At 37.2% G+C, this 16,146-nt stretch overlaps 1 protein-coding gene across 3 annotated transcripts; it reads right to left on the reverse strand.

Moving 5' to 3' along the window:
* Positions 1 to 626: 626 nt before the first annotated feature.
* Positions 627 to 15,857, reverse strand: pnpla4 (patatin-like phospholipase domain containing 4). Of its 3 annotated transcripts, none has more exons than XM_068590771.1 (7): positions 15,727 to 15,857; positions 6,439 to 6,627; positions 5,947 to 6,041; positions 4,117 to 4,252; positions 3,651 to 3,716; positions 2,976 to 3,128; positions 627 to 770 (listed from the first exon to the last, which is right to left on the reverse strand). In XM_068590771.1, exons 2-7 carry the CDS (start codon positions 6,616 to 6,618, stop codon positions 639 to 641), a joined length of 762 nt encoding a protein of 253 aa, XP_068446872.1. In that variant the 5' UTR covers positions 6,619 to 6,627; positions 15,727 to 15,857; the 3' UTR covers positions 627 to 638. The 3 variants fall into 3 exon arrangements, with proteins under 3 accessions (XP_068446872.1, XP_068446873.1, XP_068446871.1); XM_068590772.1 differs by lacking the exon at positions 15,727 to 15,857 and adding an exon at positions 7,602 to 7,644; XM_068590770.1 differs by lacking the exon at positions 15,727 to 15,857 and adding an exon at positions 7,510 to 7,642.
* Positions 15,858 to 16,146: the final 289 nt, after the last annotated feature.

Below are 16,146 nucleotides of genomic sequence, written 5' to 3' on the forward strand. Positions count from 1 at the left end.
AAAAAAAATATTGATGCCCAATATTCAGCCCTAAAGTCATCCTACCTTACTGAAATATTGCCATAAATTAAAGAAAGGTGTTCCTTTCGGGCATTATTGGCCTAACTGTGTAGTAAACCATAATCAATTAGCCTGCTTTCTTGTGAAATGTCCTCAGTGAAGCAGCAGTCTCATTAGTGGTGACTCTGTCCTGAGGGAGAAGAAGCTCTCACACACCAGTTCAACTTGACAACTGATCGAGAACCAGCTCACGCTCTCCATCCTGAGGGCACTTCCAACATCCATGACAGCGACATGGACTTCCTGTGAAGTGCTGCAATATCCAACATTTATTTTTCGTCACTGCTGCAAGCATGAGGAAATGAAATACCTCCATGGAAAATGTATGAAGAGTCTGACAAGAAGCTGACAATGATACACACACACACACACACACACACACACACACACACACACACACACACACACACACACACACACACACACACACACACACACACAATCCTTCATGATCTGCTTTATACATAAACAGTGAGGACCTGATGCTGAATGATTGACCTAACAAACCAACACGGGAAACAACTTCATTTTTTAAATTATAATTTTATTTGAAAAACTTCTATTGGGGCATTGGAACATCAGCTCATCCAATCCTCTCTTTTCAGGAACCTCACAGCATCATCAAACCCGTCTTCACATAAAGACTGCATGCTGCGGTTGGATGGTGGGAACAGAGCCTGGTTCAGACGTTTGATGTTCTCCATGGAGAACTGAGGAAACCAAAGAACACATTTACGTCAAATCTATATCTATATCTATATCTATCTATATCAATCAGGGACAGAAGGTGAGCTGTACCTGTAAAGCATCGTTTTCACTAAAAGTAAAAATGTTTTTAAAGAAAATAAATAATGAATATACATTTGGATACATTGCGTCTGAGTTTTATTGTGACGTTCATGTCAACTATCACCAATAGACAATCGACATTAGAGCCACAATTGCCCAATTAAGTTGGTTATCGTGAACTTCACCCTACATTATATTCATGAAATCAGATATTTCATATCTAAAAGAGTTGGTAAACCAAATCTAAAGAGTTGGTAAAGCTATAGCTTGCACAATTAATGTACAAAACAATATATTAGTGATTCAGTAACCCAAGAAAATATGTAACACAAAGTAGATAATATATTTTCAAAATAGGATTAATTTAGACATGACAGTGTGCATTTACATCTTAGAGATCTCTAATGACATATGTTGCAGGAACTGATTTATATCAAGGTTTAGGCTGACTTACGGCTTGATCTGCAGCTTATTACTTATTAGGATTAATATTTAAGTGTACATTGAAAGTGACGGAAATAGAAAACCATTATAATCACAGATGTCGAAATCATCAAGGATGATGTCTACAGAAGAGAGATCAGTAGAAGGGTCAAAAACCAACATGCCACAGCACATTCCATTATTAAACGTATAACATATTGATTAAAGTACATACAGTGCATCTGGAACGTATTCACAGCCCTTCACTTTTTCCACATTTTGCCCACAAAAGCTTGTAGCATGTAGGTGTCTCAACAAACGTCTTTGCAGAACCTCTAAGTTAGTTGTTATCTAACTGAGTGAAAGGCAGGATTAGTTACATTATATTAGGTTTCATTGTCATTTGAAACATAAAAAGGAAATAGTGACAGCGAAATTTGTTTTATAATTGTGTATTTTCATTTAACTTTTGTGGTTAAAAAAAAAATGTCAGAAGGAATTATTGTTCCCCGGGCATCTTTACTTTATTAAATTTGGCCCTCTTTGCAAAAAGTTTGGACACCCCTGCTCCAAGTCAACCGGTGCCATATTAGCACTGGTTATCGGTACCCAACCCTAGTTCTGTTGGTAGATGAACCATGAGACCAAAATGAGTGACAGTCACGCTCAATGCATGACACTTGAGAGCCCTGATACCTAAGTCTCCTTTTGAGTTTCTCCTGCGACTGTGTCTGTTTGAAAATCTTTTTCTGTTTCTAAGTTCGGGACTCTTTGGGGTAAATAGGATGTCTATGCAGCGAATAGGTTTACAGATGCGCTCTTTAGCGCCATCTACCGTCGGGGAGTTTAAAAAAGGAACCAACATGCCTCGGCCCAAAATCAGAATTTTGTTTTTGACGTGAGAAATTGGTTGTGTGGCGTGAGAGCGTGTGAAAATATGAAAAAAGCGTGTGTCACACGGCGAAACCGTGAGAGTTGGTAGCTCTTCTGATGGCAGCCACTACCATGCAAGATGCTACCTGACAATCAGGACTCTAAACATTTACACCCTAATGGGTGAAAATTGAGGTTCAGTATCTGAATCAATCCACTGTTCTTTTCATTTTGGAAGACAACACACTCTACCTGCGAGCCACCCCACGCAGCACATTTTTAAAAAGGGCTTGTTTAAATATTGGTAAATGTTTTTGGAATTTTTCAATGGCTGATTAGATTGGCTGATTTGATTATTTTATATTTTTTAATATACAACCAGAAATCTTAGGTGTGTCAGTTTCTCATTGTCAGACCATTTTGATCAAATGACCCAGTGCCAGTAGTGTGCCGTCAATCCCAGCTAGGCCTTCTCTGCTGGCCTAAACAGAATCACCAAGTTATAGCTATTCTACAATTTAATTTAATTTTATATATATATATATATATAAATTTATATATATATATATTAAAATTTATATATATATACATATATATATATATGTATAATATATATATATATATATATATATATATATATATATATATATATATATATATATATATATACATATATATATATATATATGTATAAATATATATATATATATATTTTATATAAGTTTCATCTATTTTATAACGTGATTGTAATTGTTGTGGGGGGCGTGTAATTGTTGGGCAATAGCTGACCTATTGCCCAACACCACGGACCGCCACTGCTCAGTACTCACCATTATGTCAATGTTGGCCAGTCGGAGTTGCGTGTTGAAGCGCCCTCTGTGGACAGGACACACATCTTGCAGTCCAGCGAAGGGAGACAGTGTGATGGTGCGTCCCGTAGGCAGGATTGGCAGGCTATCAGTAAACCCTCCATCAATCCATTTCTAATGAAACAAAACTAGGGTCTATAAAGATTGTCATCTTCATTGTATGTCTTGAAATATTAAGGCAGAGGTGAAAGAAGTTGCTGTTGCTGTGTCTTTCTATAGAAATTTCACTGTTTGTATTTGGGGGAGACCCAGGGCAAAAGCACAGTTCTTGTCATTACAATCTGAAAGCTTAAGGGGTGAAAACAAGAACTCAGCACTATTATTTTCCTAGTCTTGCATAGCCAGACCAGATCTCCACAGCTCTGCAGAATGGAAGAAGGTATACGTCTATTTTTCACTGAGCACAAAAATCAGTGCGAGGTGTCCTGGAGATAGTTGTCCTAGGAGACTTCACTGATCCGAGTTGTTTTAGATGGCAGGGGAGCCGGTTGGAATGACCGGCTCCCTTGCTGCAGATGTGGTTCTGTGGGCCTTTTCGGACCGTACTGAGTTTTTTAGTGATGTATGAGGTCTGAGCAGGTGCTACTAAAATGTATCAATCACTGGAAGAAATAAAGGACTGAAAATGTATGTTACCTGTCCTCTAAATTCCACCGGTTTGAGTCCAGCATAGACAGGCACATAGCTGCTGGCCAGCAGAGCCTAGAGAAGTAACAAATGAGGGTTTATTTTATCAGTAAGTGTACACTCTTTGACCCACAGTGACGTGAAACTATGATTCTTCAGGCGGTAACTGGACATTAAACGTCTTTGCCTTGTCCACATCAAACATGAAATACTTATTGTAAATGTAACATGAAGAGAGACATCGCCCTCAAACCTTATTTGTGTCATTGCTGAAAAAACAGGACGCCACTTGTGTGCCCTCTCCCACTTACACAAGTAACTTGTGCAACTAGCGTAGTTCGTTCCATTTTCTTGTCAGCAGTAAAAAATAAATACTATCAAACACTAAGCTGTAAAATGAATAAAACCAAGCATGTACAATAATTAAACATATATTAGATGTAAGTTTTTATGTTAAGAGAGTGGTAGTGTGTACCGTAATGAGCTCCTCCCGGGAGGTAAACTTGGATATGATGTGGTTCTTGCCACTTTTGGAGTGTGTTATTGAGACGTGGAGGCGGTCAGTAGCCAGACTGTGAGCCTCACTGGGCAGGATCTCTTCTATCCCCTCCCTGGACATAATCCACACACAGATGCACATTTGTCTGGTTATTAATGATAAATTCCCCACAGAGCATCATAAACACTGTGCTTTGTACTTCCACATTTAACTATCCCTCAATCTGTTGATCATATACAAAATCAGTAAAGCATACTAATGAAGGATGTAACAATGGAGTCCGCTCACAATTTTACTTGATTCACAATATGAAGTTTGGTTGCTAACTTTATTCTTACTTGTTTGTGTTTCGTTTTATATATAAAAAGGTATTTTAAACAATTTCAGCCTTCTTAAAAATAAGAACTTGATTTGATTGAAGTGCAACGCACACCTCCAGCATATTACCAAAGTTAAAATATCAGCATCTATTCTATGGTTACATCTGTTTTGTGGATGTACTCTACTTGTACTTTACATTTTTGAGCAGGAATACCAAAAGTTTTTCTATATATATATATATATATATATATATATATATATATATATATATATATATATATATATATATATATATGCACACACACATATATATAAGACAGCATCATATATATACAAATCTCTGAAATCTACACTGTAATTCTTCTCTGTGCCGATCGCCAACACCTGTCTGCTCTGAGTTAATCCACCATCACCCTCTTCCTTAATCTCACAAAAGGGCATTTGTACATTTCATGTTTCTATTTCTTGGAAAATCCCACTTGAACTTGCACATTTCGGGGGTCCCCGTGTGACAAATCAGAGGAATGTATAATTCATCCAATATTAATTTTCGGTGCAGCTGAGTTTAAAGAGGAGCAAACCTTAGAGACACAAGCTGCAATTGCAAAAATAGAACCGAGATGTATCGATATTGGAGTGGACATGATTGCTAATGGGAAACTCTGTCCAAACACATATGGGGCACCCTGGCTTGACTGAAATAAACTGCACAATCTGGTTACGGTCTTGACTATTTTGTCTTAATCTGTAACATTTTAAGTGTTCTGTAACATTTCAAGTGACACCTGGGTAGGACTTATACCCTGTATATGAGAATTGATGTAGTCATTGTGACGTCACCCATTGGTTTGTGGACGACGGTTTTAAAGCCTTGAGGTCGACGTTTTGGCAATCACCATCTTTACTTTTTGACAGAGACGTTTATCTTCTATTTGACTCTAATAAAGCATGATGTTCATTTAGTAAATGATTTTCCATTTAAAGAAGACTTGAAACTAGAGATTGAGACAGTAAACATTGTAAACATAAGTTTATGAGCGAATAAATCAAGTGAGAGTCATTTTCCTATAGACTTCTATACAACCAGAGGATTGTCAGGAGCAAAAATGCAAGTTTAAAAGGATGTTGCCTGCTGTTCCAAAGTAAATAAATGCTGTTGCTTGGTTTTTCATTTATCATTGAACACTAATACGTAGAGACGACGTGGATTCAAACAAAGACAAACATGTGAATGCTAAACTCAGCATGCTAACACACTCACAAAGGCCACCTGAAATACTTTGTTCACAAAACTTGGTGTGCAGGAGAAGAATTGTGCTGCATGTTTTCAATTCAATGTCAAATGCAGCTATGATGTTTACCCTATAAGTTTTGATGCAATATTCACGCAACATTGTACTATAATTTTCATGACAACCTTAATATAAATTGAATATTTTGCTTTAGTTGTGATATATAACAGATGTCAGTGTAACATGTAATTACCTGAGTGCGAGCATGAAGTTGTATCCCGGTGTGACGGCTCCAAAGCGCTGTTGTCTCGCGCTGTCAGCAAACCTGTATGTAAACTCTTTACAGTTCTGGAGAATACAAACGCAGTTATGACGTCATACCTTATTCAGTTCTACTTGGTGTATGTGGGGTTATTTAATCACATCTCAGTGTTTAGGTAATCTGTTTTAGGACTTAACCTGTAAAAGTTACCGGATAATTTAAGGAAGCACATATTGTAATATGGACAGAGGAATAACTGTTTCGCAAATGGGTTTTTAAATATTTGATGCTGAGAACAGCACTACAGAGAAGGAAATAATACAGATTACAGTGAAAGTTATGTACAAGTTAAAAACCTTTGAATTTCAGTGTGTTCTAAATAACATTAAAATATATTATATATATTTTTCTCTGGATCATCAAGAAAGTCCTCTAAGACCCCTGCTGGTTCCCCTGACCCCACTGAGAAGGCGAACACTCTACCTCTAACTTTTCAGGCGCTGTGATCAGTACTGCAGCCACAAGGGCCCCGGCCGAGGCCCCTGCACAGCCCCTGAGGGAGCCCAGCAGCTTGTCCCCGTGGCGGAGAATAGCCCCTACAGCACCCAAGTGGTAGATCCCCAAGAAACCACATGCAGCAAAGGACAAGTTCAGGACGGCCATCTTCAACACCTGCACAGACAGACAATACACCCACCATGTTGTAGAGCTGAAGAACTCACTACTATTGCCAATACTGTTTTTATTATCATTACTATTTTACTATATCCACTGCTGCTGTTATTTATGGTCGTTGTAACCTTTTCATCATTATATTAATAATTCATATACATTGAATATGTTGCAACTGTGTTATGTTGTTCATTCTGTACACATGACGTCTATTACACTTCTGCCCATCCTGTTAGAGGGATCTTCGTCTGATTTCTTCCTTTTTTAAAGTTACAGATTATACAGATTGTAGGTGTACAGATTATAAAGCCCCCTGAGGCAAATTTGTGATTTTGGGCTATACATAATACATTTTATTGGTCTTGATTGTGACGTAACACACATTATTAACAGAAGCTGTTAGAGGTGAATGAGGAAGTTGATTTGACAAATTATGATAACTGACAAAAGGGGTCGCTGACACCAAATGTCTCTTCTGCTAATGAATTCATCCATTCAGATAACAAACTACCACCAATAAGTAATGATCAAATGTAACACATTTCATGAAGGTTAATGCATGTTAACATGTTTAATTGTATTTTAATAAAATTCCTTACAATCTGTATTTAGTCATTTTCGCATGATTTGTGTGACATTTTCAACAAAAAATAAGTAACTGACATATTGTCAGTTACTTCTACTGCGTTTCAAACGTTTCCGCATGAGGACAGGAGGCCACATACCCATGAAGAGACGTAATTACGTGTACATTTAAAAGTCGATGTTCATGAATGCATTTAAGATTTAAAAATAAACTATGGTAAGCTTTAGAATACAACGAGCTAACGTTAATGATACTGCGTGAATCTTGGTGCAGCCGAGGAGAAGAGGACGACATACCGTCTACTGTGTTCACTCATTTCCATTCTTTCCCCAGTTTTATTCAAGGTTCACACACAGGAGAAACCGTCCGATGTAAACCCGAAACTAACCTTTACTGTTGTTACAACACAACACGTCGGTCTGCGTGAAGAGAGAATCGGATACAGTAACAACGTTTCTGTTTCCGTTTCTGATTTTCAAAATAAAACCTCCAGTATAATGACCATAAATGAGTTAATTGGCGGTGTCTGGCACATGGTAAACATGTATACATACCTGCCCTATGTGAAGGAATGTTTCAAAGGTCAGAGAAGACAACTTAGTACATATTTAGTACATATACCAAATAAAAATAAAAACAACAGCTAGCAAATAAAATAAACAGTAAACATATAGCAAACTATTAAACAAACAGTGAAAATATACTCTTTTATTTGTAAAAGTTCTGCATTTTTAAATCTTGAATGAAATACAAATGTAGAAGAATAAAAATATTTTTTAAGTACAAAAAGTCAAAGTACTCATTATGCAGAATATTGGATCATAAATACTGATGCGTTAATGCTGTGTTCATCAAGTGTTCATCTCTTTAATATTGCAGCTTGTGAAACTTGAGCTCATTTCTATTACCTTACGTACTGCACAGTAGTTTAATCTATAATACCAAATAGATTGTCTCAGTGATTTTATTTTGTGCTAATATCTAAATCTAATCGGAAAAGCTAACGTACATTGTGTTTGTTAAACTGATGAGAGGAAATGAAAAGAATGAGTCTGTAATTTTTACTGACATGCACTTATTGTGTATTTTGCATGTGTGTCTGTTTTCAATATCATGTATGTAACTATTTTTTTATTTATATATAGCTGGCTATATGGCTATATAATGGCTGGTTTACCTATTAAATATTAGGTGATGAGGAAGTAAAAAATGATCTGGAACGTTCAATATACAGTGGGTACAAAAAGTATTAAGACCCCTTTACATTTTTCACTCTTTCTTTCATTGCAGCCATTTGCTAAAACCAAAAAAAGTAATTAAAAAAAATCTCATTAATGTACACTCAGCACCCCATCTTGACAGAAAAAAACAAATGGAAAAATGTTTGCAAATTTATTAAAAAAGAAATAACTGAATTATCACATTGTATTCAGACACTTTGCTCAGTATTGAGTAGAAGCACCCTTTTGAGCTAGTACAGCCATGGTAATGATGCAACAAGTTTTTCACAGCTCTCAATTTACTGGTTGGTCTACGTTCCAACCCTCACCTATGGTCACAACTCTGGGTTGTGACCATAGGTCAAAAGAACGAAATGAGCTTCCTCCGTAGGGTGGCAGGGCTCAGCCTTAGCGATAGGGTAAGGAGCTCAGACATCAGGAGGGAGCTGGGAGTTAAGCCGCTACTCTTTTCGTGTTGAAAGAGTTAGCTGAGGTGGTTCGGGCATCTAATCATGATGCCTCCTGGACGCCTCCCATTATAGGTTTTCCAAACACGCTAACTGGGAGGAGACCCTGAGGAAGACCCATTACGCGCTGGAAAAATTATATCACCCAGCTGAGCCTGATAACGCCTCTGGATCCCACAGAATGAGCTTGAAAATGTTGCGGGTGAAAGGGAAGCCTGAGTCAGGCTGCATGGCGTGCTGCCACTGCAACCTGACCCCAGATAAAGGAATGGATGGAATTTTGGAAAGTGGGTCCCCAGAGAAAAAGTTTAAGACACACTGCAGTAAAAAAGTACAACGTTTACTTCCAAGATTTAGTGGAGTATCAAAGACCAGAAAATGGAAATACTAAAGTCAAGTAGGCCCTGGAAGCACCTCAGAATTGTACTGACAGTATTTGACTAAATGTACTTTCTTTCCAAGTAATTACTGATTGTTAAATCTTCTTTGTATGTAGAATAATACAAAGTAGCTATTTTAACTCCAAAACTTATAATACAATTCCTCCCACAGGACATTTTAGTCTGTCATATCATAACCCAAATAATAATCAGAGTAGACTTTTATTATGAGCCCTACTTTGTTGTTTTCCTGCCTAAAGCAGTGTCCCTGGAATGCATTTCTTCCTCAGCAACCACTCAGTCAGCATTTATTTCCTATGAACCCTTTCGCCATTGGAATCCTCTGCGTTTTTCTCTCGCCTCTGCTTTTCTGGCACATCAGCAAAAATTTCTCGCTCCTTTAATGTTGCTTATAGTGTTGCTTATGATTAAGTATATACTAAAGTGGATTAGGTGGGTTATGCGCTGTGGAGAAAATCACAACTGAACTCCATCAGAGAAGGCCATGGTGTCAGTGGGCCGCTGAAATAATTGAGGGGGGATATTGCATTTTGTTTAGTGAAGGATTAACAGAGATGCACTAATATTTTTGAAGCAGCAGAAAGGTTTTAGTGTCTGGAAGGAAAGCGTCACCTCATGATTTTTCTCTCTTGGTGCTGAGTTCATGATGATGATGATCTGACTAACCTAAAAAAAAATTAAAAAAGGACCTGCATTCATCCGGCTGCTAAAAAGGAAAATATCGTAAAAACTGTAAAATATCAAAAGTATGAGATTACACTAAAGATTGTGGCCACTGTCACACATTAGTTATTTATTTGATTTCAGTAATTAATTGTTATAACTCATGCATTATTAAGCAAGCGTTTTAACATTGTATCAGGTTTTGGTGATGCTAGTTTTAACCATTTTAAATGTCGTCATTGTTTAAGTCCTAAAACCGCTTAACTTTTCATCCAAAAAAAATGTATTCTGCAAAATAAGTTATTTCAGAAACATTTCTTTCTGAGTTGAAGTGTTAAGTCACATAAAATGGAAAGACTGCAGGAAAGTACTTCAAATTGCTATGGAGTTAAAAAGGATAAATACAGTTCACGGACCTCATTGCAGATGATTTTCTTTAAAAACTCTTCACACACAAAAGTGTCAGTTTGGTGTACAAACAGCAAACCTATAAAACATGCATATAACTTAAAGGTTTTACAATTTCTCTCCACACCTTTTACCATGACATTGTCAAGGGAGATGGAGTGTGACTTTATTTACTCCAGTTGATCTTTACATAGCAAATAGTGGTTTGCCACCATTAAAATGTTCAGAATGTAAATACAGCTTCTTTAAAGATTTGCGTAATGAACGTTAACACAAATATGATGAGAGCTAAACCTGAGCCAGTCACTGATAGTGACACAATTACAAGAGCAATGTTAACCAGACTCTTTCAAACATGTTTTAAGTACCAGCAGAGGTCAAAGTCATGATGCTTTAGCATTGAGCTGTGATTTAATTATTCCCTTAGATAAAGGATTGGGTAGTTATTCAGTTGAAAGCCCGCGGCACAGAAGCAAAGCTGTAAGAGAGAGCACATGTGTAGAACACACTCTCAGCTCAGAGTCCATGAAATTCATGGATAAAAAAAAAAGAAAAAGTCCAATTTCAGATATCAGACTCATTATCCATAGCAAAGTTATAATTAAGAGATACTTTCATAAAAATGCTGAAGGAACATTCTGAGAGTCACATACACTTGAAGAGTGGGATGCGTTTGAATGAAAAGGGTTCGGGCAGGAATTGGGTGGGGTGTAATTATACTTTTTAGGGCTCAGGCCTGCTGATAAAGTCCTAGAGGCTTAATTTTATGGGCAGATCCTACAGCCCCCACACAAGTGAAGTTAGAACGACATCAAAAGGTCATACAGATAAAGTAAATCTGTTAAAAGATCAAGTAGTTTCTTTAGATTAAAAAAAGGAAATGCCGAGGCCAGGCAACAGAGGGGAGTAATTAAAGTAAAACTGAAAGCTGAGCAGAGAAGCAGAAAGGACAAACCACAAAACAGAAACAGACTTTATGTGACAGATGAAAGGGGAGAGGTGACCGCCAGCTGAAAGGTCATTAGGATAATCACATCACCACAGTTTAAACATGTACCTGTCATATCACTGCAGATCTGCATGGCAGAGTGTGAGAAAACGAGGATTACTTGCCTTATTGGAATATGAATCATTGGGACGTCGACTATATTAGAGACATTTTCTTGTAAATCACAGATCCTGCGGGACTAATAAAAGATTAGTTACTGAAAGATAACAAAGACAGCAGCTTTTCTACAAAGATACAATACAACAAGCAGCCTTGATTAAATTACATTTAATCACAGATTGAGTTCAGGTTAAAGTTGCAGCACAGTTTTAGACCCATGTGAGGATGTTACATTCAGAGGGAGTAGATATGCAAAAGAAAGCCCAATTGCATTGATCACAGGCCACTTCAGAAATCTTACTGTGTCTCCTCAGGAAAATGGCTGACAAACAATTTAAGGAAGGGAAAATTGGATATCCTTCAGGAGGAAGGAGAAAACACTGTAATTATGATTCTTAGAATAGACGCCAAGGCAGGGGGAGGGGAAAAAAATAGTATTCTGTATTACAATTAGGCCCAGTCAAAATGCAATCACTTTTTGCAATGGGACAGTGCAATGGGAAGAAAATGGTTAAAAGATATGGGACCTTGCTGTGATTGGACATCCAACTGCTGCACAATATAAGGTCATCCCAAATCTTAGCTTCCATTAGGACCTACAATAAATCACTGAAATCTCTTTTTCCTCGAAAGACCATCCAGCATCCAGTTTCCAACAGGATTTTGAGACCTCTGAACCTCAGGGCAGGGGTGGGCAATAGGTCGATTGCAATTGATCGGTCGATCTCGAACTTAGTGCCATTAAAAAAAAGGCTTTAAAAAAACAATATTTTTTTCAACTTTATCGACAAAACGCAGCTTCCTGTGTGCACATTAACAGGCTCGTTGGAAGGAGCTGTCTGCCGCAGCAGGGGGCGGAGTCAAAAAACTGGTCAAATCGACAGTTTTAGGCTACCTTCAAAGTATACACAGGAAGTCACAGAAAAAATGACTGTTAGTTACGATCTTTAGGCTAATTGTAGTTTACAGATCAGTAATGAATTTTTTCATGTGATTATGAATATATGTATTTATGTAGAAATGTGTGTGTATCTGCATTCTTTGTTCTTTTTATGTCTGCTTGTGAAATACATTACTACTGGTTTAGATATGTGTTATAAATACAATTTTGTATTATCAACCACACAAGATATGGTTTTAGATTAAACCTGAGACTGACCTGCTGTCAGATCAAAGAGCCAATCAGCTCTCTGACGTGGCGACTGTTAAGGGAACAGGACCACGGTAGACAGGTCCAGAAGGCAGACACAAGACAACAAAATTCATTGCAAAAAACAAAGTTTACTCAACACAAAAGAAGTTCGAAAAGGGTTTCTTTGGCAATACACTCACAATGCTAAAAGACACACTGGCCCAGGGCAGAGGTTAGAGGCTGTTTCTCAATACCAATACGCTAAGTAGAGACTTGTGTACTTTTGGAGTTTGGGCTTGGGAGTCCAGACTCCCAAGGACGGAAAGACACAGAACAGTCTTTCTGCAATTGGAACAGCAGCTGACTTGATGACTTCACCACCTCAGCTGTTGTTGTCATAAGTTTACTTTGATTCTTCACTGTAAAGTCTTTTTACAGTTTTTTTGCACATTTTTCACAGACACACACACACACACACATATATATATATATATATATATATATATATATATATATATATATATATATATATACACACACACACACACACACATTGTGTGTATAAATATACATTATATTATATACATATATATATATATATATATATATATATATATATATATATATATATATATATATATATAGTATATCATATACATTATTGTGTTTATAAATACTTGTGTTTATACTGTTTTTATAAATTAATATAATGGTTCCTGTTGCTCTCTTATTCTAAAAAGTGAATTAACTGGTGGGGTCTCCAATAGAATCCAAGCAGTAAAATAAAAAGGTCTGTGCTCTTCTTTAATTCTTTTATCTTGTGTTGCAATTGTATTTGACCCTTTATTAAAGAGTTGTAGTGGTGTTCATTTAGATTCATTTAGAGTGATACTCCTTTAAAGTTTAAAGGAGTACACGATATTGTTTTTTACTCCCATGTGACTATTATGCACCTGGGCCGCAGAGTTAATTTAGGTTCTGTTACTTATCTTAATGTTTTGTTATGCACCTTTAACACCCCTACACACACCCAATCACACACCCAGCATGTAACACTACTATCTCCAGACTATCTCAGGTTCAAACTATCTTTTCATTAAATACATTGGAGATGTTGAGAATGTTCCTGGATTTGGGTCGCGGCTTGCCATTGAGGGTGATGGTAGGTCCTGGAGCCAGACCAGTTGAGAACCACTGCATTAAAGGGTAGCCAGGAAATCACAATGATGGACAGCGGTAAATTCTGAAGCTACCTTGTAACCTTCAGCTAGCGTCACCTAGCTGAAGGTGGTTCTAATGTTCCACCAGTGAACCAATATATATGTCATACGGCCCGCAATTCGGAACTTATTTTGGATCTGCTTGTTAGACCAAGAGAAAAATAAAATTTGCGATACGTTAAAGATCCGGGGACATTAAAACTATGAAAAAGTGCATTTTGCAAAATATGTGACCTTTAAAACAATTAATGCTTTATCCACACTGTCTTGTCAAGAGTAGAGTTTTCTGTGCTAGTTTGCTGAGGTTTTGGGGGACCAATAGCTTGAATCACTTTCAAGTTGCTATCTCTCAAGAAAGTGGTCCTCTTATCCATGACTCCGGCTTCGAAAGAGAGTGACCTTATGCGTGCTGACGGTCTCAACTTTTCAATTAGAGAGGAAAGAAAGCCAAGCAACTTCACAGCTAAAGTCTTAACAAACTCCATTTGGTCAAAAACCATTTGTCTTGACAGGTCTTTGAGGGGTTGAGAGCTTTATCTTCACCAATGGCCATCCTCAGAGGGACGGCAGTCCTTGCCCATCCGTTTCTATCTGCGAGATAAATGACTATTCCCTGACTCATTTAGTGTTAAATGTGCTAGACAGGTTATCCAGAGCTTTTATTATATTAGTTGCTTATTGTCTGAGTGTAAGCGTAGCTGTGGTTCGCTTTGGCATAATCTACGTCGGCTGAAGAACTGCTGTTTTAAATTTGGAGCATGGTCATATGACTGCTATAATGTGCAAGTGGGAATGTAAGCAAAGCTCTTCAGCTCTGACAGGGGTATGCTTGTAATCTGCAGTTACAATACATAACTATCAATATTGAGGTACATGTTAGTACTAGATGTAAAAATGGCTGAAAGGTAAATTTAAGAGTATAGATCTTATCATCAGAGATGTACTTGTACTTGTCATTCTACTATAATGTTCCCTGCATGTACTTGTACTAGTCATTCTACTGTAATATTCCCTGCATAACAGTTGTAGAATGTCCCTTCTTTCACTAATAAAATTATAAACATCAAACAGTAATGGTCATGAATTATTGCTACTTGCCTTGAAGCTAGTTACAAGGCTGTGTCCTCATGCTGTGGGTTTTTTCAGACTGATTAAATATTTATAATTTGATCCAAAAATAAAGCTGAAAATCCATTTCTGAATTGGATGGAAAAGACACCAGGGCTTTTGAATCATTATTAACCATGAAACCTATTCTCATTTTGCCTTGTTCCATGATGTTACATTCCACTAAAGCAAAGCCTCCAGGCTCTTCTTACAAATCTAATCAATGACAAAACTCAAGCTAGATATGGGCTCCATAAGCTTTTTCTGTTTTTTCACATCACACAGGTCTTAAAGAACAAAACACACTATTTGTCAACTTAAACATTATTGTAACACTGGCATAGATGGCAAAAGGCTGACCTTGGTTCCATATAAAATCCACTTTTGTAACAATATTGATCCATAATAAACAAATAAATTTCAGATGTTACCTCCTTAGAAAAACATATTTTAAACTTGATTATAATATGTTATACTGCATTCTGTACGGGCTGGATTTCTGTTTTTTTACGACACTTCTCAGTAATTTAGAAGCACTGCATTACCATAATGTGAGACTCGCAAGAGAAAAATTGAAAGCAGGTGACATTTAGTCTTAGTTAGTCAAGCTCCAAAAACTCTGGATTATACATTCTCATAATTCATCTTTGCATTAAACTTCTCACTGTCATTATTGTTATCTTTCAAACTCCACACCTCCAGTTTGTAATTTAGTCTCTGTTTATAGTTGCGCATTTTACCAAAACAATATTGACTCTATTTGTCACAACTGCGCTATCACTCTCACCTCATCAGCTTATTCGGTTAGTTGTTTCTTCTTCTTCCTTCTTCTTGTCCTCTCGCTGGCTCGTACCTCTGACTGAACAATAAAACATGGTCCACAGTTTCTTGCACAGGTTCCCCCCACATTTATCTTTCATCAGTTTTAGGAGGCCAAGATCTATTTAGGCTAAGGCAGAAACCATGGAAATATAGAAAACTGCTGGAGAATACTTCCTAACCAACTCAATTCCCTAGCCTTTTCCTTAGCAGCCCAACTGAAGCTCTTTGTTGGCATTTTAACATGTTCCCATAATGGCTCAATTGCACTTTTTGTTGAACGGTTGTTATGTCCTTGTAAAGTGACCCAATATGTCATCATTATCTGTATTCTTCTCAACTCCAGCGGCATTTCCCCCATTTCTTCCTGCAATATCGGCACAGATGT

The sequence above is a fragment of the Clinocottus analis genome, unplaced genomic scaffold, assembly GCF_023055335.1.
Source record: "Clinocottus analis isolate CAN_PGR_092001 unplaced genomic scaffold, fCliAna1.0.p SCAF_24, whole genome shotgun sequence".
In the NCBI taxonomy this organism is placed as follows: Eukaryota; Metazoa; Chordata; class Actinopteri; order Perciformes; family Cottidae; genus Clinocottus; species Clinocottus analis.